At 44.9% G+C, this 25,668-nt stretch overlaps 2 protein-coding genes across 8 annotated transcripts in view; one reads left to right on the top strand and one right to left on the bottom strand.

Annotated features, from left to right (window-relative positions):
- Rbl2 (RB transcriptional corepressor like 2) overlaps positions 1-9,051 on the top strand; it is a 49,371-nt gene extending 40,320 nt beyond the window's left edge. The window contains exons 19-22 of the mRNA XM_050143936.1: positions 1,227-1,332; positions 2,270-2,472; positions 3,058-3,222; positions 7,550-9,051. Coding sequence (XP_049999893.1) covers positions 1,227-1,332; positions 2,270-2,472; positions 3,058-3,222; positions 7,550-7,720 — 645 coding nt within the window. The 3' untranslated portion in view covers positions 7,721-9,051. The remainder of the gene's footprint in view (positions 1-1,226; positions 1,333-2,269; positions 2,473-3,057; positions 3,223-7,549) is intronic.
- Positions 10-19,105, bottom strand: Aktip (AKT interacting protein). 7 transcript variants are annotated; one of them, XM_050143944.1, is made up of 9 exons: positions 18,971-19,095; positions 16,327-16,438; positions 14,842-15,047; positions 12,005-12,069; positions 11,820-11,920; positions 11,253-11,440; positions 11,053-11,160; positions 10,032-10,092; positions 9,086-9,867 (listed from the first exon to the last, which is right to left on the bottom strand). In XM_050143944.1, the coding sequence occupies exons 2-9, from the start codon at positions 16,366-16,368 to the stop codon at positions 9,760-9,762; spliced, it is 879 nt and encodes a 292-aa protein (XP_049999901.1). In that variant the 5' UTR covers positions 16,369-16,438; positions 18,971-19,095; the 3' UTR covers positions 9,086-9,759. The 7 variants fall into 7 exon arrangements, with proteins under 7 accessions (XP_049999902.1, XP_049999901.1, XP_049999897.1 ...); XM_050143940.1 differs by having other exon boundaries at positions 9,086-9,870; positions 18,971-19,094; XM_050143941.1 differs by having other exon boundaries at positions 9,086-9,870; positions 16,327-16,434; positions 18,971-19,080.
- Positions 19,106-25,668: the final 6,563 nt, after the last annotated feature.

Below are 25,668 nucleotides of genomic sequence, written 5' to 3' on the forward strand. Positions count from 1 at the left end.
TTCTCTCAGGGCTGAAAGTAAAGCTTAAGTCTGTGATGAATTAAAAAGAACAATTAGCTATAGTTAGTTCTGTGCCTTCTCCCCACCAGGACTCATAACCAAGAATCTAAGGGGATTGGCTGTTTTAATCTTTTACATCACTGGCATTCAATTTCATGCAAGTTATTTAAAGTCCTCTTCCTGCAAAGGCAATGTTGTGAAATATTTACTTTTATGTATATGGGTGCTTTGCTTGCATATGTATCTGTGTACCACTTGGGTGCCTGGTGCCCTTAGAGGCCAGAAGAGGACATTGCATCCCCTGGAACTGGAGTTAGACTGTTGTGAGCCATCTTGTGGGGTTTTTGAGAATTGAACCTAGATCCTCTAGAGAGCAACTGTTCATTTAACCACTGAGCCATCTCTCCAGCCTGTGACATATTTCTTAATTCAGAGAAGTTAACTGATTTTCATGTCCCCTTTATGTCTGGCTTAGTAAAAAGCACAGTAATCATCTAAGACAATGTTGAATGAAAATTAAAAACCCACTTTATCTTGAACATGGCTCATTTGTCACTGAAAACCAAGAATGTTGTTAGACTTGTTTCTTAAAATAACTTGACTTTACAGTCAGTATTGGTACTGCTCTGTAGAGTTTTAGGCAGTACTTAGAATTTGTATGAGATAGGCTCTGGTATAAGCTGTTAGGGAAGAGCTTCTGGGACCTAGCTCACAAAGTTTTGTTGTTGTTGTTGCGACAGGCTCTGTAGCCCTGGCTAGCCTGGAACTCACTGTGTAGATCAGGCTGGCCTTGAACCCACAGAGATCTGCCTGCCTTAGCTTCGTGAGTGCTGGTTTTAAAAGAATGTGTGTGTGTGTGCGCGCGCGCGCACACACACACACACACACACACACACACGAAATCCTAGAGAATTAGAGTATCTGTTTATTGCTCTTAACAAGTGTGTGTGTGTGCCCATATAACCACATCTGGCTAGATCAAAGCTTTTGTTATTTTTTTCTTTTTGAGATAGTAGCCCAAATTGGTCTTGAACTTGCAACCCTCCTCATTTAGCCTTCTGAGGGCTGGTATCACAGACATGCACAGTGCCTAACTTGGTTGCCATTCCGAACATTCCCAGAAGACAACCGTTACTAAGTGTATTTTTGTGAGGATCAAGGTCCTGCCAGCTAGTATATAGTTAATAAACGCTGGTTTCTGCCCCCGTCTCACCGTCTCTTTAAAGGTATACAGAAGTGTTTTGATAAAAGGGAGAAGGAAAGGAAGAAATTCTGGCAACAGTGACAGCAGAAGCCACCAGAATTCTCCAACAGAACTAAATAAAGACAGAGGTAAAAAAGACATATCTTTATGAACATCTAATTTTTAGGTCAAAAGACTAAGAAATCTAAAATAAAAATACATGTAGTTTATCCTCAGATAATTTGTTGGAATAAACTAAACTTGGTGGTCAGTTGTCCTTTCTTCCAGTGCTTTGAGGCATTTAGAGAATAACATGTTTCAGATAGGAATTTCTAGCCTGAATTCCAGAAAGAGCTTGCCTGTTGATTAGACCTGTGCTATTAGAAATATTCTTCCTAGTTCTTGACTTAAACTTGTTAGTACAGGGCTCAGGTTCCAGAAGCCTCTGTGTAACTTACTAATATAAACTACTCAGTCAACCTGTGGTACAGTTATAATAAGGGAATAAAATTATTTCTGAGCTTTGCTTCCTGGTATGAAAAACAGAGCTCAAGATACAGGGATGGTGGTCCACGCCTATAATTTCATCTCTACTAAGACTAAGGCAGGAGGACTGAGAGCTCAGACCTGCCTGGACTATAGAGTGAGACCTTCTCACCAAGATGATAAATAATGATGATGATAATACTGGGCTGAGGACGTAGCCCAGTCAGTAACTTATGTGGTGCACAAGGATGTAGACCAATTTGATCCCTAGCCCCCATGTAAGAAGCCAGCCATGGGAGCAAGCACTTGTAATCCTAGGTCTTGGGAGGCAGAGACAAGTAGATCACTGGGGTTTACACTGACAGACCCTGGCTCAGAAAGAAGGTAGATAGCTCCCAAGGAATGGTAGCCAATGTTGGCCTGTGGCCTCCACACACAAGTACCTGCAAACACACGAATGACACACACCAATCTCCAAAGAATCAGAGTGCCTGCTTATTGCCGTTGATGACTGATGCACACATATAGATGTTTCCCCTTTTCCTAGTGAAGTGTCTTTTTTCAAACAACCCAGACCACCCTTTGTTCTCTTGGCTGCAGCCAGTAGAGATTCCAGTCCAGTTATGAGGTCAAACAGCACCTTACCAGTTCCACAGCCCAGCAGTGCCCCTCCTACCCCAACTCGGCTGACAGGTGCCAACAGTGACATTGAAGAGGAGGAGAGAGGAGACCTCATTCAGTTCTACAACAACGTCTACATCAAACAAATCCAAACATTTGCCATGAAGTACTCGCAGGCAAACGTAAGTGCATCGGGATCACTGGGTGCTGCCTTTACTCCTGAGGGGAAGGAATCATTTGTTTGACCTTTTCCATCATAAACTAGACTTACAAATAATTCTTTCATTAAATAAAACTAAGAATGTCTCCAACCAACACAAGTACCTTGTCTAATCAATATAATTTCTGATGATACTCAGCAGTATGAATAAGACTGTGTAGAATTCTCTGCGTCTAGCAGGAGACAGAAACCACATGAATTCAGATTGTGGAGTATTTAACGGTGATGGCCTTGCAAATGACTAAATTTTGTGCTTGCTGTCACCTCATATTCTAAATGAGAATAGTAGTAATTAATAGTTTATCTGGTTGTTGTAAGCATTAAATGATGTATAAAAATGCTTAGCAGAGAGGCTGGCGGGAACTGAGCACCTGTGCATGTTAGCTGTCTAAGTCTCTTTAGTTTCTTTGATTGTTGCTGATCCATTGCTGTTCAGCATTCAGAGGCTTCTGGCTTATTATGCCTTTCACTCAGTAAAATTGATGACTTTTAATACACCCTAGCTACAAGTTTCCTTCCTCAGAATTACTGATTTTATTTTCAACAGATGGACACTCCTTCCCTCTCCCCCTATCCATTTGTAAGGGCAGGCTCCCCTCGCCGAGTCCAGTTGTCTCAGAACCATCCCATCTACATTTCCCCACATAAAAACGAAGCAATGCTTTCTCCTCGAGAGAAGATTTTTTACTACTTCAACAACAGCCCATCAAAGGTAAGCCTACAGAAATGGCTTTAGCTAACTCTAAAGTGCATCAGGATACGAGGAATAGAACTTTTGCTAAGTGTATTTCTTAGAGCAATGGTAGCTGCCAGGCAACAGAAGGCAGAAAGTCACAAGGGACAAAACCCAGGGTGAACTGGTTTGATTGCTGAGGACATCAGGATTAGAAATAAAATAGGGGAACTAACTCCATTTTTCTTGCCTCCTTTCCTATCTGTAAATTTTGGACATTGAGTTTTCTTTCACTTGTAAGATTTTATTTTTTCTATTTCTGTTCAGAATAGAAACTTTGGACCCCTAAACTGGTTACCAAGTTGTTTCTGCAATGGACAGTGTCTCTGTCTTTTGGCCCTGTTTATAGGGGAAAAAAAACAGAGAGCTCAGGGTTAGACATATGTGGTAGCATCTGCCTTAGTCTGAGAGCTGGGAAACTTGAGACTTGCTGGTGAAGAGTTACGTAGTCCCTGAGATGTAGAAGTGCATCCAAGAAGCAGAGAAGAAAGTGAGGGCCTTAAGGCAAAGGCTGTCTCATTGGTAGTAATGTAGACAGGCTCAGATGAGGCCTGAGGAAGCTATGACAAGCCAAATTTGTTTTGTTACAGCTCTGTTAACTGAGCATCTCCCCAGCCCTCTTATGTATTTGATTCCCCCTTCCCCCCACCTCAACCCATCTGGCAATGTATTTAGTTAAAATTGCAAGTCCAGTTTTATAAATAATACATCCCAATACAGGAAATCTCATACCACTGCAATTGCTTTTGGGATCAACTGGTATCAATCTGTTTGTAGGTTTAACTAAGGCCATCTGAAGTTAGATATACTTAATGCAATTGCTTCAAATGTGAAAACACAGACAGTTTAAAGGATGGATCCTGCCTAGTGGTGGTGGTGCACACCTTTAATCCCAGCACTTGGCAGAGGCCAGCCTGGTCTCCAGAGTGAGTTCCAAGATGGCAATCCAAATGTCTAGTAGTTGATGAATAAAACATGTATGTGGTCCTCAAAGACGAAGTACTAGTACAGGCTCCAGTGTCTTGAAAACATGGCAGGGAGTTAGGTTAGCTATAAAAGACTACATATGATTCTACTTTGGTGAAATGCTCATAATGAGCAGATATATAGAGGCAGAAAGGAAATTAGGAAAAAGGGGAACATTTCTGCTAGAGGAAAAGATTTCTCTGGGAGCAGTAAGGTTGTATGTGGAGATGGTTGTACCATGCAGACACCACTTGAGTCACACTTTAAATGAGTGAACTATATGGTATGTAAATTATGTCTCAATATGGCTGTGTTAAAGAATGTTAAAAAATATCATACTACCACCATGTTAAAAGAGAACTAGAGTAGTTATGTGTAACAGGAAAACTGGACTTCAGAGCAATGAGTATATGACCAAGAGATTCATTTCCTGGGCTGGGAATATAGTTCATCGCTAAAGCATTGGCCTCGCATGTACGAAGCTCTGTGCTCAATTATGAGAGATGTGAGATGAGAGAAAAATACAGTCATAGTTGAGAATTCTAATAACATTTCTAAGTGACACACTACATACACACACTGAAAGAAGTTTGAGGATTAAGGGGTAACTTTCATGCCTATAAAGTGAAGGCACAGAAGAAATGGACAGACTCTGTGATGTACCTATACTACATAAGAAGTAGCCTTAGGAGCCCAATATTGATTAAATTTGCTTTTAGATTTTATGTCTATGACTATTTTGCCTACATTTGTGTATGTATGCCATTTGTGTGCCTGGTGCCTGGGGAAGTCTGAAATGGGCATCAGATCCCCTAGAACTGGGAGTTAAAGATAGTTGTGAGTCACCATGTGGGTGCTGGGAATCAAATCCAGGTCCTCGGTAAACCCTGAGCCATCCCTCTAGCCCACTATGCTATAGTCCAAGCTGACCTCAAGTTCCCGCCAGTCTTCCTGCCTCAGCCTCCTCAGTGGCGGGAAAACAAGCAGGTCTACTATATCAGTCTGAAATTTCTAGTTTAAAAAACATTTCAAATAAAACTGGAGCTGCAGGTAGCGGCTACATCAGTGAATTCTACAAGACATTAAAGGAAGAAGTAATGCCAGTTCTATATAAACTCTTCAAAAATATAAAAATAAATCATTTTGTATCAATAAAAACATCTTTGAAAGAAATGATTTCATGCAAATTTGCTGATCTAACTTCATCCCTAATGGTGAGACCTTGATGCCTCCCTTCCGGTGTCAATTCTCACTTGATTTATCTCTGGTCTCTAGATTCTGTCATATGTAAAAAGGCAAGATAAAGAAGCCAAGTATGCATTGTGTATAGAAAAAGCACAAAGCATGAAAGCTACCCTCTGACCCCACAAGTACAACTTGGTAACCCCTCCCCAAGTGTTAAGATTTGAATGTTTGAACTGTGAAAAAAATATTATGTACTGTATGAACATAATTACCTACAAAAATGTACTTTATAAATGTGCTATGATTAAGTTATCTAGCTATACAATGAAGAGTAACTTTATAATTATGTAGCATTTAATCAACTGATGTAGTCAGTGAGCAATATAAGGAATACTGGGGTAAGCTGGAGACCCGTAGAGACAGCAAATGCAGACAAGACGTCTTTAGAATGCAAAGGGTAGAAGAGAAAGGATCAAAGAAAGCTTTGCTTATGATACTTAAATTTTTGAAGATACATATGCCGACAATATACATTTAATTAAAAATTTTCAATTTATTTCAGAGTAAAGAATTAAAATGATGGGTTAGAGCTCAGTGGTAGAGTGTTTATCTGGCATGTGTTAGGCCCTGGGTTTAATCCCCAGACCACAAAAAGGCAGTAACAACAAAAAGTAAGTGAAATGTCTAGGATATATTATTCTTTTAAGTCTCATGTAGCCCAGGCTGGTCTCAAATTTGTTGTGTAGTTGAGGATGGCCTTGAACTTCCGATCCTTCTGCCTCCACCTCAGAGTGCTGGTATTCTAGGTGTGCACCTCCATACCATTTATGCAATGCTGGGAATTGAACACAGGGCCTTTTCCATGCTAGACTAAAGCATTCTACCAACTGAGCTGCAGCCTTAGCCCTAGGATGTGCATTTTAAAATCTGAGAGATGAAAAGTGACCAGAATTGTCCAAGCAGGGTGGTGGAGGATTCACTATTAATTCACTACTTTGAGATTCCTTAAACTATGTGTGTGTTAACATTCTCAATATCCTCTTTAAATAAGAAACATGAACAAAAATCTGAGCCAACAGGTACCAGAATAGTTTCTGAGCAGACTTTGAGGCCCGAGAAACAATCCTAATGACATATTCTGATTTCTTTCTTCATTGGACTGCTCACTGAAGTCACTGAACCTCAGAAATAATTTTAATAACTCCTCAGCTCTCCCTTCGAAGAACTCATGCCTCCAGAGGCCACTAAGCATCCATTACCTGTAATGAATGCCTTCAGGACCAAAGCTTATTTCTCTAGTGAAATTGTGGTTGAGAAGGTAGAAAACAAGTGGCTCAGGTGTTATCCCAACTACTGGGGACAGGAAAATCACAAGGTTGAGTCCTGCTTGTGCTGCAGAGTTCAAAGCTAGTCTCAAAATGAATAAAAACCTTGGCATGGTGGCTCACATTTTTCATTCTAGCATGCATGAACGTGATGCAGGAGAGATGCTGTGAGTGAGGCCAGCTTGGGCTTTAGAGTGTGTTACAATCTGGCCTGGGCTACAGTGACACCTGTCTCAAAGCAAGAAAAGAGAAGGGTGGTGCTTACAACAAGGCCTATGTAACTCCAGCTGACCTTGTCCTTTGTAGGCTAGGCTGACTTTGAACCTACAGCAGTGCTTTTGCTTCTGCTCCCAAGTGGTGAAATCATAGGAGTGAGCCACTGAACTTCCAAGTCATGCTGTCAAGATGGCTCAGTGGGTAAAGGCATTTGCCACAACAGCCCCACATAAAGGTAGAAGGAAAAAACTCTGCAGTTGTCCTCTGACCTCCACAGCATGCATTTACATGCACACCTCCACACATGCACTCACACAAAAATCTCAAAGTGGACGTGTGACTAAACATGACGTAACTATGATACTCTAGAACCAGGTATTGAGTATGTGTGTTGTAGATATGTGTACCACAATCACCAAGGAAGTCTGTTAAAAACACAAACGCTCTGCTTGACCCAGAGTCAGCAGTGTCCTGGCGGATCTGCTTGGGTTTTCTTTCTGCAAAGGTGTTAATTTAAATGTTTAAACTGCTGAATCCACGAGATTCTAGCTTAATACTGAGCAATGTGCTTTAGCATTTTTAAAGTTTTAATATCTGCTTTTTCCTCACCATAGAGACTGAGAGAAATTAACAGTATGATACGGACCGGAGAGACTCCAACTAAAAAGAGAGGGATTCTCTTAGACGACGGAAGTGAATCACCTGCAAAAAGAATTTGCCCAGAAAATCATTCTGCCCTGTTACGTCGTCTCCAAGATGTAGCCAACGACCGAGGTTCACACTGAGGTTAGCCTCCAGTATGGAAACTGTCTTCACATCAACTGCTTAGCAGTTAATGCATGCAGGATTATGGAACATTGCTCCTTAATCCAGCAATAGATTAGAGCCTGCTAGAAAAAGGAAGCTCTCTGACTGGGTGTAGCAATATATACCTGTTATCCTAGCACACAAGAGACAGAGGGCAAGAGGACCAGAAGTCTGAGGACCAGAAGTCTGGGCTACATGGCATGTCTGAGGCCATCTTGGGCTATCTGTAACCCTGACTCAGAAACAAACAAAAAAGGAAGGACATTGTGGTGAGAATTTAGACTTACTTCAGGATGTTTTTATTCACCCCAATTGCCTCTCCCCCTACTATTGAGTGCTTACCTTCAACACTGCCCAGAATCCAAACCTGGATTTTTAACTCTGGTAAACTCTTACAAGTATTGCAGAAAACAAAACTTTAGAAGTTGTATAGGTGTGCCCCAGCAGAGGAATTGTATTTCAATTCATTCCCATTTGCCTATGATTAGGTCCAACCATGTGCTTTAGGATGAAAACACCTGCCATGTTTACATTCACGAAACAGAACAGAGGGGATGGCCCAGACCTGGACATCTCCAGGCACTTGCCTAAGGCTCCTGTTCCCTTGAGCACTGTCCCTTCCCCAGGAGATGTGGTACAGTGCAAAAGTTGTGCAATGTGTGAATGAGCTTGTGTAATTGGTGGCACTTTAGGGCTGTAAAATGCACGGCATTGTAACCCAGATTTTGCTGTATATTTATGATGGCACTTTCTATAGTGTGGACTTTAGTAGGTACAAGACTTCTAGGCTAAACAGCCAATATTTTAATGCTTTTCTTAAAGGACTTGATATAGCAACACGTTCTGAGCACGTGTAAAATGCTCTAGTTTGTAGCAGTGGCATTACATAGGGATCATCTGGCTAAGTAAAGATTTTTAAATTAAGATGAATCGAGAATTCAAATATCTTTGAGGGTATTCCTGGAAGTTAAAAAAATAGGTTGGAGAATTTAGGTTTTTATTAGTACATAGTACCATTTATACAAATTAGAAAATTATTTAACAGCTATTGATTATCTACACATATCTTTATTAATCATTATTGTTCCAGTCGTTTTTAAGTTGGACTAATAATCCTAAGGAGAAAATTCAATTGTAAATTGGATCTTTCTAAGCCAAGTTACTAAGTAACTTGATACTGCTCTAAAGAACAGACCTGGCACTGTCCACTGGAGCAGTGCTGTGCGAAGTACTTATAAAACCTCTTGGTACCGCTGCTGTAATTTTATATGAAAATATGTGTATTTTTCAATAAAGCACTTATAAATTAGTGTCTGTTTAGTTATATTGAAAAAGAGCATTAGTGTCCTGCATAAATGACAACAATCATTTATTGGTTTATTTCATCTCTACTAACACATCGGTCATCCACCATTTAAATACCTGACTTCATTAGAAACCGTTTGAACACTTCTTTCTTCCTCCGGCCATAAAAATACAGTAATTTGCTTTAAAAAAACAAAAACAAAACAAAAGAACTGAACAAGCATCCTGGTTCTGCCTACTTTCCTAATGCTTCTGAGACAGACGTTTACAGCAAGTCAGCAGGCTGAAGCCGGAAAGCCAGTCTTCTACTTGAAAGTGCTGCCCTCTGGATCTCTTCTCTACACCCTTCTTCTTCGTGGCCTAAAGTATGTACAGCTGAAACCACCAACTTCCAACTACCACCTAGTGTTCATTCTCTCCGCTGTTAAAGTAAACACAACTTACCTCTAACATATTCAGAAAAATACTTAAGCCTCAAGGTCCCCAATAATTTGGAGCACTGAACTAGATTCACCCTGACACTTCTGACAGAAGTAACGCATTACTCAATGAGAGGTCTCCACACCCTGCTGTTAGAACCTACGCATACACAACACTGAGAGCCAGTCACTGTTCACGCGGTTTACTCTTCAGGCCGTCCTTCGCCATTAGTCAGCTCTAACTAGGCCAGAGTCCAGCAGGAAAGTGCATGGTGCACCAGATCCACCATCTCTTAGGTTGCTACTGTTTTCTCTTCTTTACTGAAAGGTTGTACTGAGCCAGGCTTTACCCATGACAGGCCAGCAACATGAACACTTTTATTGTGCTGTTCGTCAGGCTTCTTCTAGGCACAATCAAAAACAGACATTTAAAAAAAATACTGATGAGCAAGTTCCGAATCATACTGACTAGTTTCCCCAAGAGTCAGCTGGATGTAACCAGTGGCCTCAAGTACAGACAGTAAAGAAACTAGGATAGCCATGTCAAAACTGGTTATGCACTTACTTTCTGAGTGAGCATCTTCTCTCTGGCCTCATCGTGTACAGAAGGGTTCCATGGAGAAAAGCTTGAAGGGCAGAAAATATTAAAAACAGTTCACGGCTTTCAAAACATGTACAGCATCCAATTGAGACAATGCTAATAAAACTTAAGAAGGAAGAATTTTTTTTTTAACGTTTCTCTGTGTGGCCCTAACTGTCCTGGAACTCGCTCTGTAGACCAGGCTGGCCTCAAACTCAAAGAGATCGCCTGCCTCTGACTCCTGAGTGCTGGGATTAAAGGCGTGCGCCACCACCGTCACCACCACTCCTCCTCAACCCCGCTAAAGAGCAATTTTTAATCAGTTGCTAGCATGTACACTGATATTACCTCAAAGTGTTATCTAAAAGTGTTTCATATCATAATTACCTCTTATAAATAGACTTATCCCTACAAACCTCATACCACCCCTGAAATATTAAAGATGAAGAAAACAAGGCAGAATAATCCAAAGCTAGAAAGTCCAGAAACCAAGCAGTCCATCAGCTGAGCCCACACACAGCACTGCACTATAGGGCCTCCATTCTATTCTAGCATGTTCTCTCCACCAAATCTAAATGGTAAGGAGTTGGGCTGGATGATGTAATTCAGTAATCCAAATTATTGTGGACCTTGAGATACATTTTTCTGAATATATTAGAGGTAAGTTATGTTTACTTCAACTAAGAGTAGAGAGTTGAGCAAGCACTATGGAATAGTTTGAAATTGGTGGTTTCAGCTGTATGTATGTTAGGCCATGAAGAAGGGTATAGAGAGTAACTCATTGTCCTCACATGAAAAAATGAAGGAGCACTTGACAGATTCTCAGGAAACCAAAGTCACTAAGTATTCCATTATTGGTAGTGTAGCCACACAAAACCTTTGGTTTAAGGTCAAGAGCCCAAGTGCCATTAGGAGTTGAGCTGACAGAAAGTGGAAAGCTCCAGGCCAACATTCCATATGTTTCTCTAAAGCAGAAGTGTAAAAGGCCAGGAGACATACTACTTACCTAATTGCGTAGGGGTCTTCTATTTTGGGCTGGTCAAACAAACGAGCAGTGCACACTTTAACACTGTCGACCACTTTACTTTTAAAAAGCTGAATGTCTTTTTCATACCTGTGGTAAAAGTTTGAAAACTTTACCAACTTATCTTAAATAGTAATAGTAAACAATACGCTTATCCTAAGTTAACAGTAAAAATCACATACAGTACTGCAGCCTCTGGGTTCAGGGGACTTGTGGTGTCGATCTTGTAGAAGACTCTCCGTGCGTACATTAAGACCTGCCAGATGTGATTATGGTTCCGCCTCCACTTTGCAAATGCTCTCTTCACGTCCAGTTCACCTGCGGTGGAATCAACTAGCGGATGAAAGACGGGAATATCGAACAGCAGGCGCTATGTGTAGAGAGAAACACTTGAGTGGGAGGATGCCATGAGCTAAACAGATCAAGCCCAATAAGGGCCTTAACTACAACCACTTTTCTGTAAACAGTTTTCAACAGAGGAGATTCTCTTCTCCCACAGCATAACTATCACCAGGCAGACAGTGGATGGTGCAGCACAGCCCCGAGCTCACCCACACCCCCGGGGGGAGAAAGGGAGGTAGAGTACATGACCCCAGAGTGCATAAAGCACCAAACCCTGCTGGCTGTGGGAAACATACATCTGATGAGGCTGATTTCATTACAACATCTAAAGTCAGGAGAAGAATCGAGAAGTCTGTTAGCCTTGATTTCCCCTCAGTGACTGAAGGGATCAACTATAGTCCACTTACTGGACAGTCGCCATCTGGATAGTTATCAGGAATATACACGGTAAACTTGAACACGCCATCCTGATACAGTCCGTGTCGTATGAATATTACTCCAAACCACACTGCAGAGAACATATGCATGCTAAAGTCCCATCTGTACCAGAAGACCCCACACAACAAAAATGAAGGTCCAATCTACATCTTACCTAATGCAGAGCGATACGATGGCTGTACATAGACACCTGGTAGCTTCTGCTTCACCACCAATGTACTGAAACAAGAGCAGTGTAAGCTGCTACAGATGCCAGCGACACTTCTAAGTCAAACCACCCCACATTTCCTGAGACAGGTAACAGCTGTGCTCCAGCTGTAATGGAGTCATTCTGGTCTCGCACCCAAGTCTCCTAGATTACCACCCACCCTCTTCCTTCCAAACAAGTCCAGAGAAACTCAAGCCAATACAGGGCGTGAGACTCAGAATGCCAAACAGGGTCAAGGGATCGAGTTTTACTCTGAGAAACAGGTAATTCTGAACATTAAAACTGAGGTAAATGAGCTGATGTGGGAGCTCCCACATGGAGTCCCAGCACTCGGGGGCAGGGAGTGGTGGATCTTTATGAATCAAGTTTCTACATAGCGAGACTGTCTCAAAAAACAACACAAATCAATGCAAAAGCACACAATAAAATTGAGGTAAATGTATTGGTAAAATTATTGCTTTAGAATTCATATATTCAAAAATTATTTTTCAGTATTACAAATGTGGTACTTCCCTCTGGGCTTCAGCATACTACTTTTGTAGTACTAAACTGAAAGCAAACTGTTTTTTTTTTTTTTAAATATTTATTTATTTATTATGTATACAATATTCTGTGTGTATGACTGCAGGCCAGAAGAGGGCACCAGATCCCATTACAGATGGTTGTGAGCCACCATGTGGTTGCTGGGAATTGAACTCAGGACCTTTGGAAGAGCAGGCAATGCTCTTAACCTCTGAGCCATCTCTCCAGCCCCCGCAAACTGTTTTTAATTACAATCATAGGTACTAAGAGTCCAGAACTGCCATCACTTAGCTGTCCTTTTGAGTCAGCCTCACTGGGTCAGTGGAGGGCAGGCTGTTAGGTGTACAGTGTTGCTCGTGGAGCTCCTGAACACCCTGAGCGCAGACTCTTTGGGCCTTGCTAGAGAAGGTGCATGCTGACACAAGGCAAGACACAAGTATCGTGGCAGAAAGATGCTATTGTTTTTCCTGGGACCCAGTTACACACTGGCAGCTATTTTGCTGCAGCTATGAGCTGTGATCTGCCACCAAAAAGGACAGTGTTGACCAAAGCACCCTAAATACAGTTACCTGGAAATCCTGAAATGCACAGAGAACAGTTTATGGGGCTTTTTTTGAGACTGATTTTTATGTGTATGAGCATTTTGCTGGCCATGCATGTAAATGTACAATTGAGTCCCTAGTCCCCACAAAGGCCAGAAAGGGGCATCAGATCCTCTGGAACTGTAGAGACAAATGGTTGTGAGCTACCATGTGGGTGCGGGGAACTGAACTCAGTTATCTGCAAAAGTGTCAAGTGCTCTTGGCTGCTAAGCCATCTCTCTAGCCGCTGGGGCCTCGTTTATTCCCTAAATACCTTTTCTAAGTTAGTTACTGCTCCATGCTGACCTTGAGCATTTTCTAAGTTACTTACTGTACTCTAGGCTGGCTGACCTTGAACCTACAACAGCTCTTACAGCAACTGTACCAGGTGTAGCTATTACCTTTTCAAGTCCCTGAGATTCAGCAGGTCCTATAGAAGCATGGCTAGCAGATAGAGCTACCCAGAGATGTTTGTCAGAGAGGGCCGTTTTGTGTTTAACACACAGCCAACTTTCAGTCTCCACAATAGAAGCCTGTCTACCTCATGGCTCAGCCAGAAAACACAAGGCATCCATTATAGAGCTGAAGAGACCATTGCCACACTACACCGGAGCCTCATTCCTTCCGACCATTACAGCATCAGTACTCTAGGAGGAGTCATCAGGATGCTTTGAAAATAACCAAACTATGGAGAAACTTAAAGATTAGAGAAATTAGGAATTCTCCAGACTTTCTGTCCCTTTAACAAATGATCCAAACTACATGGTGCCTGAACTCTTCTATGTGCCAGGCAGTGTGTCATCATTCCTGATGCTGCTGCACAGTGCTTGTCCCTGCTCTCCTTAGGCATCACTAGTGGAGTGCTGCACAGTGCTCGTCCCTGCTCTCCTTAGGCAGGGGACCATCAGTGCAAGGGTGGGCCTATGACAAGCTACACTGCCAACCTTTCCTCCTGATATGGACCTTCAAGGGTTCTATCAAGTAAATCTTCTAAAACAGACCTTCTGACATACGAAACAACTTTGTAAATACTTTTCTGAGGGCTGGCAAGATGGCTCACTCAGTAGAGGTACCTGCCACCAAGCATAAGGACCTGACATCAATCCCTGGGACCCACATGGTGGAAGAGAAGTAACCACAAGATATCCTCTGATCTCCACCTGTGCCATAGCACACACCTCCAACACACATAAAATTAAAAAATATATATATATATATATATATATATATATATATATAATTTAAAAATTTTAAGCACTCTTGAGTTTTTTCTTCTAAGTCAGTGTTTCCAGTTCCTTTACCTACTAACTGTGGCTTCCGGACCCTTTCCTACTACATTGACCCCAGTCTGTCAATGCTTCCTATAGCGTGAGAGCCAAAATGGAGCCCAAACTTCCCAATGTGTGTGACCCAAGAGAATGTCACTCAGTTTCTGCCCACTTGATACAGAAACCTCTTCAGAGAAATTTCTCACAGAAAAGAAGACAGAAATTAATCTACCAAGTTCCTAACCAAGTATATGTTCTCAAAAGTGCTGTCTGCCCTCCTGTTCTCTAAAGAACAGCAAGCTGGAGACAAGTCTGAGCCTTAAGATTAACTCAAGTCTATCAGGAGACATGACTTCATTCTTAACTTGCAGGGAGCCATTCATAACTGACCATTCATCCATGAAGGACTCACAATTCTGCAAGAAGCGAGTACTCCAGGTAGAAGGGCCCATAAGAGGCATGGGTGCCATTTGCTGACCGCGCTGCTGGGGCTGGAGATGCAGGCTTCGTTACGGGCAGGGCGCTTTTGGGAACAGACGGCAGCTGCTTTTTCGGTGCAGTCCGTGGAGGACTGGTTTTCACGTCCCCTGCTAGCGTCGTCTCTTCAGCTTCAGCTCGCTGTTCAGAAGGAAAGTGAGAGCATTTATGGCAACTCTGAAAGCAGCATCGGAGAGCACCATCGTGGCTTCTAAGCTAGAGTTCGCTAGCACAGGAATTCTCACACCATGATCAAGATGCCTTCAAATCCCTTGAGAGGGCAGGTCATGGAAGGAGCAAATAAGACTGAAGCATGACTAAAGCAGAAAGAACCCGTACGAACAGTGTAGTCAAGCCTTTCACGAGCAGCTGAAACAGGAAAGCCATTAACAAGACCAGAGAGCCTCATGTACATGCAGACGCTGTAGAAATGGAGTTGAAAATAAACAGTGTAGGTGGCGGAGCTTAGCTGCTCCCTGATGTGAGCACAGGGATAGGAACAGAGAAATGAAGCTGTTACCTCATTTGCTTAGGTCATACATGATCCTGCTATGTTTCCACACCAGCATACACTGCTGTCCTTAGTCAATGAGCTCGTAATGACCAGAAAACTAGCATCTAGTTCACTAGTGCTTCCTAACCTCAAATACAGCAGAGGCTTTTTAATATATCGTACAAAATACTCTGACTGTGTGCATAGGAAAAAAGTACTAATGATGTGCTACAGGTAAAACTGAGCTTTTAAATTACTGTTTGTATATTTTAAGCTTTCGTAAGAGGAAACTATATTTCTATTTTTTAAATTTTTTTTTATTACATTATTTATTTGGGGTGCATGTGTGCCATGGCACACATATAGAGGTCAAAGGACAAACTCAGACTTGGCAACAAGTGCCTTTATTCACTGAGCCATTTTGCCAGTCCACATATATATTACAGTAAATATATAATAAAACTGTGCATGATAGCTCACACTTATAATCCCAAAACTCAGTAGGCTAAGGCAAGAAGACTGCTGTTTGAGGCAACCTGGGCTATGGAATACCAGGCTATTCTGTGCTATATAGAAAGACTTTATCTCTAAAAAAAATAGACATTTTATTTAGACCATTTATTTATTGCCCAAATCTTAGTTGACTTGACCAAAGCTTCTCTAAAAACCAAATCCTGAAAGTATAACAGAGAAACATTCAGAATCCATCACAATTTCATCAAGAATACATACAATCTAAATGAAACACTCTTACCATAGTGATTCCTCAGAACTGCTGATGTGAACTCAGCCCAAGAAACTGATTTTAATGGACAAAATGATTTCTCAGAAATAAAACCCAGTAATTTTGGCTAAAGATTACATGTGCTCCTGATAAGAGATTGCTCGCCTTCCCTTCTATCAGAATTGCTGTTTGACTGTACCTACTTTGCGCACAGAGTTTGCAGACATGCTCCACAAAGGGTTCATAACGTGTACTCCAAACAAAGAACTTCAGTGCTGTGTCATCAAACTCTTCTGTCCTCAGCGTTCACGCTGCCTTGAAACAGGTGGAAAGAATACAACACACCGACACCAGCAGTTAAGACAGAGCCGAGCATCCTGGACATGCATCACGTCAAGCAGTGCACAGATGGAGAGGCCTGGGGATGCCATCAGAGAGTTCTAATAATCTCTTCGCCACACCTTTCCATTGCAGGCTCCAGTTCCTCTCACACCCTCAGGAATCTATATGAAACTGCACCACAGTCAAGCATGCCAAGCCCAGTACTTGGGAGGCTGAGGCAGGAGGATCCAGAGTTTGAGGCCCATTTGGATTACATAGTGAGACCCGCTGACACACAAGAACAAGCAGACAGAAACATCACCTGTGTGCCAGGGTCCTGACCAGCATTTAGAATAGTTGTGAGTGGATTCAGCTTGCTCTACCACACAGCCACAGCTGCTAGCGTTGTATCCAGGCACCTGACTAATGGGAAGGCTGTATTCAGGATGCACTAACCACCTACACGCAAGCTGTGTCACTGTTCTCAGGGTCAACGTGGGTGACTAGGAACGTCTTGAATAAGTTGTGTCAAGTACAAAACTAAGAGCCAACAAAGTAAGAAAAAACACGGGAGACCTATATCAGGAAAGGGGGGGTAGAATCCTGTTCCTATTACCCCAAGGAACTGCCCTCAAAAAACAACAACGAAAGACAAAAACGGGCTCATTATGTGGTCCAGAGGGTTCATGAATTCACAACGCGGCTCAGGCTGGTCTCAAACTCCACAAATTCCTGCCTCTGCCTTACACTACTGAAGAACAGGTCACAGGCAAAAGGTTCGTAGCAACAGGAGGTTTGTTCAAAGTACTAAACTGGAAATTCGGTAGTATGAGGCACTCCGAGAACTGTGAATGTATAAATTCAGGGAGGGTTCAAAGGAGACAGTTCCCAAACCTTCGGCTTGAGGCGTCAGGTAGTGGAAAAGAAAAGCAACTTTCAAAGATCACAAGGTCAGTGGGTCACTTACTAAAAACACAAAGACGCAAAGAAACAGCCAGGCTCGGCTGCATTTTAAGGTGTGACTCCTTATCTGAATGGCTGTGTTTAGCAGTGAAAAGCTGAATGACAGCTAAAAGGGTCAAAACTTAGCAACGTTTCCTCAACTTCCTAAGAGGCTCTGCTGGGCTGTGCCTCTCTACCCAGCAGGGATCTACAACATTCTCTGGAGTGTCTACAGCATCCATGGGTGGGTACCAGCGCTACCATCCCAGCCAGTGCCTATAACTGCTGTTGTGCTTTCCAGGAGACAGTGCCACCCCGTAATTAAACCAGAGGACGGGGATCCCAGCTCCCCCATTAACCTGCACGTTTGCAGCCAGTTAGCAGACTTCGCTAACCTGCTTTTAAAGGTGGCTGACACACCAGGACATCGAAAAGTGGGGAGGAGGTATATTCCTGTTTGGCTCCAGTAAAAACCACATTGGGTGTTCAGGACCGGCACTGCACTGTCTAGGTACACCTGTTTTATCGGGGTCCGTTGCCCGTCGAGACTCGGGTGTTTCCTACTTCTAGATACACTGGCAGCAGGTACCTTTCAAGGCTGTGTCTTTTGCCTTTATAAATTCAGTACACTGTCCTCAGTTCCTCCAAGAGACATCGTGTGTCATCCGTCGCAGCGATATTTCTAACGAAATGGTCCCAGTAGCAACATAAGCACATGGAACTGTAGGCAGCTTTTCAGAAACTACCTAGGTTGCTAGATGAGCATCTGTCAAAGGCATAGCATGACATCGTCCAGCAGTAATGACAGATCTAAGACAAACAGGCTCTATCCTTGTTCTCAAAAGCCACCACCAGACTTCCTGCGCCTTTGGCTCTAAGTATAAAAAAACGATTTGCGTGACTTTACAACACACAGCTGAGTGAAGTTGGCATCTTCACCTGTGCGACGATGGGCACACCGCAGAGGGCAAGTGAGACTTGGCTACCACCGTTCCTCCTCTGTGACACAGAGCTAACATGGGCACTTACTAATACATCACCGCAAAAGCGGGTTTATGAAATCCAATGTGAAGAGACCACCAGGGAGAACCGAGGAAAAGTAAACAGCTCGGGCCTCAGACAGTCCGGCCGGGGCAGCTCGCTGGGCCGGGCACCTTCGCTCGGGGCGCAAACCCGTCACGGAGCACGTAGAGAATCTGGACAAACCTGTCCCGAGGTGATGCAAGGCTGGTGCCCGGCCCTAGCCTCTAAGCTGGCTGGAGGGCGGCCGGGCCCGCGAGTCTGCAGTCGAGGCCGAGGGCCTGGGGCTTCGCAGCAGCCCCTCGGCGGAGCGACCGGCCACAGCGCGGGCCGGGAAGCCCGACGGGGGAGCCACCGAGCCTGCCTCCCTTTCCTCCCTCGGCCGTTCGCGAGGCCGCGCAGCAGGTGCCTGGAGCGCACAGGTGCGGCCCCGCCCCCGTGTCCCTGCGCGGCCGCCGTCGCCCGAGCCCCCAGCGCTCCGCAGGGAACCGAACGCCCGGCCGCGGACGACACCCCTCGGCCCCGAAGGCTCAGGAGTCACGGGCCAAAAGGCAGGACGCTCACCTGGACGCCCTCGATGCGGAGCTCAGGCGGCCGAGCGCCACCGCGGCCCGACAGCATCTCCGGCCGCAGCGCAGGCCGGCCCCTGCCGCTCCTCTCCCGCAGCGCCCCGCCCCGCCCTGCCCTCGGCGGGACACGCCCTAGACACGCCCCCAGACTGGGATCTTCCGCTTGGACGCCCGTGCCGAGTGGTTCTCTCGCTGTCCATCAAGGACGTGCTTCCGGAAGGCGCTGGGGAGGTGGGGGTCCGCACTCCGTCCTGCCAATCAAATCAGCGCCGCTCGGGTGGGGCCGCGTTCGTACCTCCCCTTACGTAACAGCTCCCAAGGCAAGCTGTCAATCAAAGAAGCTTCCATCCCTGGGAAGGTAGGGTGGGCGGGAAACAAACGGGCACCCGGCTGCCATTGGACACGGCGTGTGCCAGTCACCATGGAGACCCGCCCAGCGGTTTATGCCGCAGCCACTGGAGCCTTTCTCTAGCAGTGATTGCAGCTAGCTCCTGGCTCCGCGGGGCACCGCCTGGTACCCAGGAGAGGGCTGGACCTCCACGTCGGGGACTCTGAGTCAGCGTCTGGAGTGGAAGGAATGTAGGAGAAACTGGAAGTTGTAAAATCGATGTTATACCAGATTTATTAATAAACCATCTCCAAGGACAGAATTATACTAACCAGGCTTGTTAGAAATAATTGTATCAGTGTTTGTTCCCGGGGATTGCCCATAACCAAAAGAGACAACCTTGATTTACAACCAGTCATTAAGTCTATAGCAGAGAACGCGCCTCTAACAGGCAGTTCAAGGGACGTAGGGCAGGGGGACAAACGTCCTTAAATACTGGCCTAAAATAAGGGCCGTTTCTCTTCTGGAGAAAAAGCGTAGTTCTGCCAGGTGGGCAAGATGACCCTGGGTAACTATTAGAAAAGAACAACACGGATGTACTTAGGAAATAATTCTAGCTGGGTGGTGGTGGCGGCGCACGCCTGTAATCCCAGCACTCGAGGCAGAGAAAGAAAAAAGGAAGGAGGGAAGAAAGGAAGAGAAAAGAAATAATTCTGCCAGTATTTCGCCGTGTAGATCTCCCTTCTGTCCAAGTGGCCAGAATTGCAGCTTCTGTTTAAGTTGTTTAAAATGTAACCAGGGGCCAGGACCTGAAAGAGATTTAAGGACGGCAGCATAAACGAAACGGAAAAGCCTAAAGCCTCTGGAAGTCTGTGACAGGTTCTGTTGGAGGCAAGTTTCTTTTGAGGCGTTAGCCAGAGCCAAAAGATGCTCTGGTTACACAGCTTTTCTGGATTTTTCCTGGGTGTATATATAGAGTGAGTCCTCACCAGAGGCCATAGTCCTCTGCTTCACGAGGTGCACCCTTCTCTGCAGGTGAGGCAGGGGAGCTGGTGGCCTGAAGTAGGAGCCCCTCCCACCGACCTGTCAGGTCACCTTGAGGCCCTGGGAACGACAGAGTCCCAAGGTCTCCCACTCCTGCCTGAAGCTGTCACTTGAACCTGAAACGTTTGCAACCTTTTCCTGCTCAGGTGCCTCCCACTGGGCACATTTCAAGCTCAATAAAAAAACCTCCCCAGACTTTCAAGACTTCCTTCCTGGCCTCTCCCTGGTCTGCCCAATTCTGTAAAGGCTGCCATTGGCCTCAATGCCTCCAAGTCCTCTAATCCGTCACCACACAGTACTGTACAATCCTGGCCACCCTCCCTTTGGGTCTCCCCCCCCCCCTTTTTTTTAGGCACAACACTTGGGTCTTTTCTATGGCCTTGTTGGGTGCCTTCAGTCCAGAGAAGTCCTGTCTGAGCAGTTTACTTCTTCCATTTCGATTGCCACTGAGATTATGGTAAATGACTTTTACTAAGTGGCAGGAAGCCAAAACTCATGATGGCTATCCCAGAGATTGGTTCTGATATCCAGCTTCCTCCCCCAGCTGAAAACAGCCCTGAGCGGCTTGCTCTCACCAGTTTGGATACATTTAAGAATGTTCTGGCCCTGTTAGCACTGGTCTTCACATAAAAGGAAGGAGAGCTGGAAGTCTTTTCCCCTGGCCCCAGAAAAATCTCCTCTGGAATCTCTTCAGCCCGGTTTGGTTTCTCCCCGGGACGCCATCCTCTGAGACTGTCCCTGACTTCCTGCTTCCCCAACACACTGTTCTCTGAGTGGACACACAAACATTCCTCAGTGCGCATTCTCGCCCTGAGCTCGTTTCCTGCAGGCATGCACCTGCCTACCTCACACTGGATACCCAGACACATAATTCCAACGCCCGAGAGCTTATTCCTGTGCGTGCCAAACAGCCACCATCTCCAGCTACTCTCCGTCACAGAGGGGCTTCTTATGTTGTGAAGTGGGCTCTAAGGAGTAGCCCTGCAGTCCTCCTGGCGTGTCTGTGAGTAAAATGGCTGCAGCCAGGAGGGTTCCAAGGTCAAGCAAAATATTTTGATGAGCAAGAATACTTTTCATCCAAAGAAATGCCGGAATATCTCAGTGACCGACGGGAGTCACTGGGTCTCTGAATATAATCCAGAAGTCAAAAGCCAGGGACTAAAAATGCCACAATTAGAGGCGGAGTCATTTGCCTTGGATCCCCGGGCATCAAGGAGCGACGACGTACAATGAATGCCACTAAAGTTTAGAACGTGTTGCTTTCTGTGGAGCGTAGCTGTGGGGGCAACCCGAGGCCCGCGGGAGACAATTACAAGTTTAGTGACGGAGCTGGAGAACTGAACGCGTTCCAGAGTATTTAAGGACTGGAGTGGAGGTGGAGACAAACAAGCCATAGGTTAGCTATGGGTGGGAGCTACAGCAGGAGGCTGCCAAGGGTGAGGGTCTAGATCTGTGGTTCTCACTTGTGGGTCGTGGCCCCCTTTGAGGGTTGAAGGACCTTTTCACAGGCATCGCCTGAGAGCATCCGACAACAGAGGTATTTACATTATGATTCATAACTGTAGCAAAATTACAGTTATAAAGTAGCAACAGAGATAATTTTATGGTTGGGGGGGGGTCACCAAAACATGAGGAACCATATTAAAGGGTCATGGCGTTAGGAAGGTTGAGACCCACAGCTGAAGATACTTGCATTAAGTTACTGGCTGGTCAGACCACTCCGTGAGGTGAGAAATGGAGCCGGTTTGGTGGGGGCAGTGGGGGTTTGGTTGGCAGCTGAGGGATTTGGTGGAGGAAGTGAGGACTTTGGTCAGGGGTTGAGGGGTTTGGTGGGGGACTGGGGGCTTTGGTTGGTGATTGAGGGGTTTGGTGGGAGTGTAAGAAATAAATGGTTATTATTCTCTCCTTTGTTGATGACACAGCCTTGTTTTTGTTGAGTTCAAACCCTTCTGAGAGTTCCCATTGGTTTCCTAATAGGAAAAGACCAGACTTCTCATGATGGCTGTGTCTGGCGCGGCTGTCCCCAAGCTCGCCTCCTCCAATACCTGAAGATGTGCGCTCATCACAGGAGGGGGCATTGCCCTGTATCCTCCTTCCCTCTCAGCACAATCTGTTGCAGTGCAGTGTGCTGTTTCTTTGGGAGCTGCCATGACACGTGCCCATCTCTCACAGTCAGTAAGCTCTGCAAAGGGAGGCACCATGACTGTAGGGCCTCATGCCAGGGTGGAGTGGGGACCCAAAAACCACAGAAAAGGAAAAGGTGGCTGAAGTGTGTTTGTGTGCTCTCTCTGCATAAAAAATGGCTCAAAATGCTTTGTCCTTGAAATTCAGAAAGAAACTCGTTTCCAAAGGCACTGTGTCCAGAGGTGAGGCACCTTATTAGGGGTGAGGGGGGTGGGGATGGGGGGTACCATTCTTGTGGGACTCCATGAACCGCTGTGATGGCTGACCTGTCAGTTTGACTACATCTGCAATCCACTAAAAACCACAAGCTGGGGTCGCTCTTCTCTTGGTCAGATCATTTGGAGCAGGAAGACCCGCCCTAAATCTGGGCCGTGTTTTGTGGCAGCGGTCCAGATAGAAGGACATGGAGGGAGGAAAACTGCTTTTTATCTGCTCTCCCTCACTCTCGATGGCACACCAGCCTTGCTTCCCTCCAGTACTACAGACACAGATCTGGTCTGTTGAGACACACAGCCTCGTGAGCTGAACAACCATGGGTTCTCAGCCTCTCCAGTGGGAGACAGCCATTGCCAGACTACCAAGACTATAAGGTAAATATATAAATATATATAGTAACTAATATGTATATACTTATATATGTGATAGATAGACAGACAGATAGATAGGGGGTTACCATACACACACACACACACACATACACACACACCATCCTATCAGTTCTCTTCCTTTACAGTCACCACAATGATGTATTGTTACAAAATGTGGCCACATGTCTTCTTTTCTCTACTTTCCCGATTGCCTTTCTGCTTTCTGCCATGACACAAAGCAGCCCCAGCTCCCACCCGATGCCAACACCACAGTCCTGGATCTCAGCCTAGGGAAGCACGGGTGAAGTAATCTACTCGGTAAGCTCCAGATCACCGAGTCTCAGGTATTCTATTACAGTAACAGAAAGCAGACTACGACAGAGGTCGCTAAGAAAAGGACAGTGGGTCCAGGTGTGCCTGGCTGTCATCTGAGCAAATGGATCGAGAGTTTGAGGTCAGCCTTGCTGTGTGCAGTGTCTCAAAAGCGAAACAAAACGAAACAGAAAACCAGGATGGCTTACTTAAAGAGCAGCAAACGAGGAGGCAGTCTCAAAGAACATTATATCGCTATAAAATGCTGAGCTAGGGAAACAATCCACCCGGGACTTGACCTGTTGTGCCAATTAGAGCTAATCATTACCTGGACCAGCTAGGATCACCTGGGAGACAGCGCTCTGGGTGCGTGTGCCTGTGTGAGATTAGCTTGACTGTATAAACTGAGGTGAGCATGCTGGCCACTGTGGGTGGCACCATTCCCTGACTGGAATCCTAGACTAGGGAAATGGAGAAAGGGAACTGAGCAGGAGCAAGCACTCATTGCTCAGAGCGCGGGGCAGCTGCTTCCCTCTTCCGTTCCCTCACTCTCCTACCCAGAATGCATCGGGACAAAAGAAGCCCGCCCTGAAGTTGCCATTGCTGGGTAATTTTATCACAGCAAAGAACAAGCAACTGAGACATCTAGTTTTAAAAAAATATATCTTAAGAAGACCTTTTTACATTTATTTATGTGGGAATGGGTCGAGTAAGTCCGCTCCTTCCACCGTGGCCCCAGGGGCTAGAACTCGGGTCACCAGGCTTGATAGCAAGCACATTCACTTTCCAAAGCACTCATTCATTTTATGGCGCTTGCCAGTCTAAAGTTCTGGAACGCATCTGATATGAAAATTGCCCCAAAGGTCCTTGTGCTCTGAGCTTGAAGTCTTGTCCCACCGGGAAAACTGTCGTGAAAGCTCTTCTTTTGGTCCCCAGAAGCTAATTGTTCAAATCAGTTTTAATCTCTCATTTCCTATCTTAGATCTTAACAGAAAGAAGTAGGGATGTGATGAACCTGTTTTCTACCTGGAGCCATTTGCCCCACGCACTTCACAAAGCATGGAGCCTATATCTGTCTGTGGATTGTGTGTATGGTTTAGCACACTCAAGACAATCAGCTGGCTTCTGACAGAAAATGGAATTAAGACATCAAAGACTTTATGGATAGTGAGATCAAAGTAGTTGGACATTTAGCTTTTCTTTTTTACAACTGAATGGATTTAAAGGAGTATATTAAATACGCAAAGAGTCTATTGTTAAGCATGGTGATAACCAATTTTGATTGACAAGTTGGTTGGATTAAGAAATACCTAGAAGGGCTGGAGAGATGGCTCAGAGGTTAGGAGCATTGCCTGCTCTTCCAAAGGTCCTGAGTTCAATTCCCAGCAACCACATGGTGGCTCACAACTATCTGTAATGGGATCTGGTGCCCTCTTCTGGCCTGCAGGCATATACACTGACATAATATTGTATAATAAATAAATATTTAAAAAAAAAAGAAAGAAATACCTAGAAGTTGGGCTGGGGAAATGGCTCAGTGGCTAAGGGTACCTGCTGCCAGGCCTACTGGCCTTGGTTAGAGTTCCAGAACCCACACAGTAGAAGGAGAGAACAGACTCCTGTGAGCTGTCTTCTGACCTCCACGTGTGTGCCACAGCATGTACGGATGTACACACACACACACACACACACACACACACTCAATAAGTAGAAATGTAAACATTGCGACATTGGCTAGAGTAGAGGAGGTGTGGCCTGGCTGGAAGAAGTACCTTGCTGGAGACTTGTCGAGGTTACAGTTAGCCCCGACCCTTCCCTCCCAGAGCTCATGCCTACTTTCTGGCTAACATGGATTAAACAGCTGCATCCCATTAGGCCCTCTTCGTCATGCATCTTAGTTACTGTTCTATCTCTGTGGTAAAACACCATGACCAAGGCAACTTATAAGACGAAGTGTTTAATTGGGGATTTGCTCACAGTTTCAGAGGGTTAGTCCATGACCATCATGGCAAGAAGGATGGTAACAGGAAGTGAGGCATGGCCCTGGAGCCAGAGCTGAGGGCTGATTACATTTGATTCATAAGTTGGAGGCAGAGAGAGTGAGATTGAGCCTAGTACAGGCTTTTGAAATCTCATAGCCCACCTCCAAGTGATGCATCCCCTTTAACAAGGCCACACCTCCTTATCCATCCCAAACAGTTCTACTAACTGGGGATCAAGCATTCATATGAACCTCGG

Source organism: Alexandromys fortis, unplaced genomic scaffold, assembly GCF_014885135.2.
Source record: "Alexandromys fortis isolate MF-2015 unplaced genomic scaffold, M_Fortis_MF-2015_v1.1 scaffold_1, whole genome shotgun sequence".
NCBI classification, from domain to species: domain Eukaryota; kingdom Metazoa; phylum Chordata; class Mammalia; order Rodentia; family Cricetidae; genus Alexandromys; species Alexandromys fortis.

Excerpts from the sequence above, each read along its gene's own strand:
- Aktip (XM_050143938.1), bottom strand. The coding sequence starts at position 19,027 with ATGCTGTCGGGCCGCGGTGGCGCTCGGCCGCCTGAGCTCCGCATCGAG. Across the intron at positions 10,093-11,052 it reads GAAGACCCCTACGCAATTAG|CTTTTCTCCATGGAACCCTT; the intron begins GTAAGTAGTATG and ends CTGCCCTTCAAG. Across the intron at positions 9,871-10,031 it reads AGAAGATGCTCACTCAGAAA|AAGAAGCCTGACGAACAGCA; the intron begins GTAAGTGCATAA and ends GATTGTGCCTAG.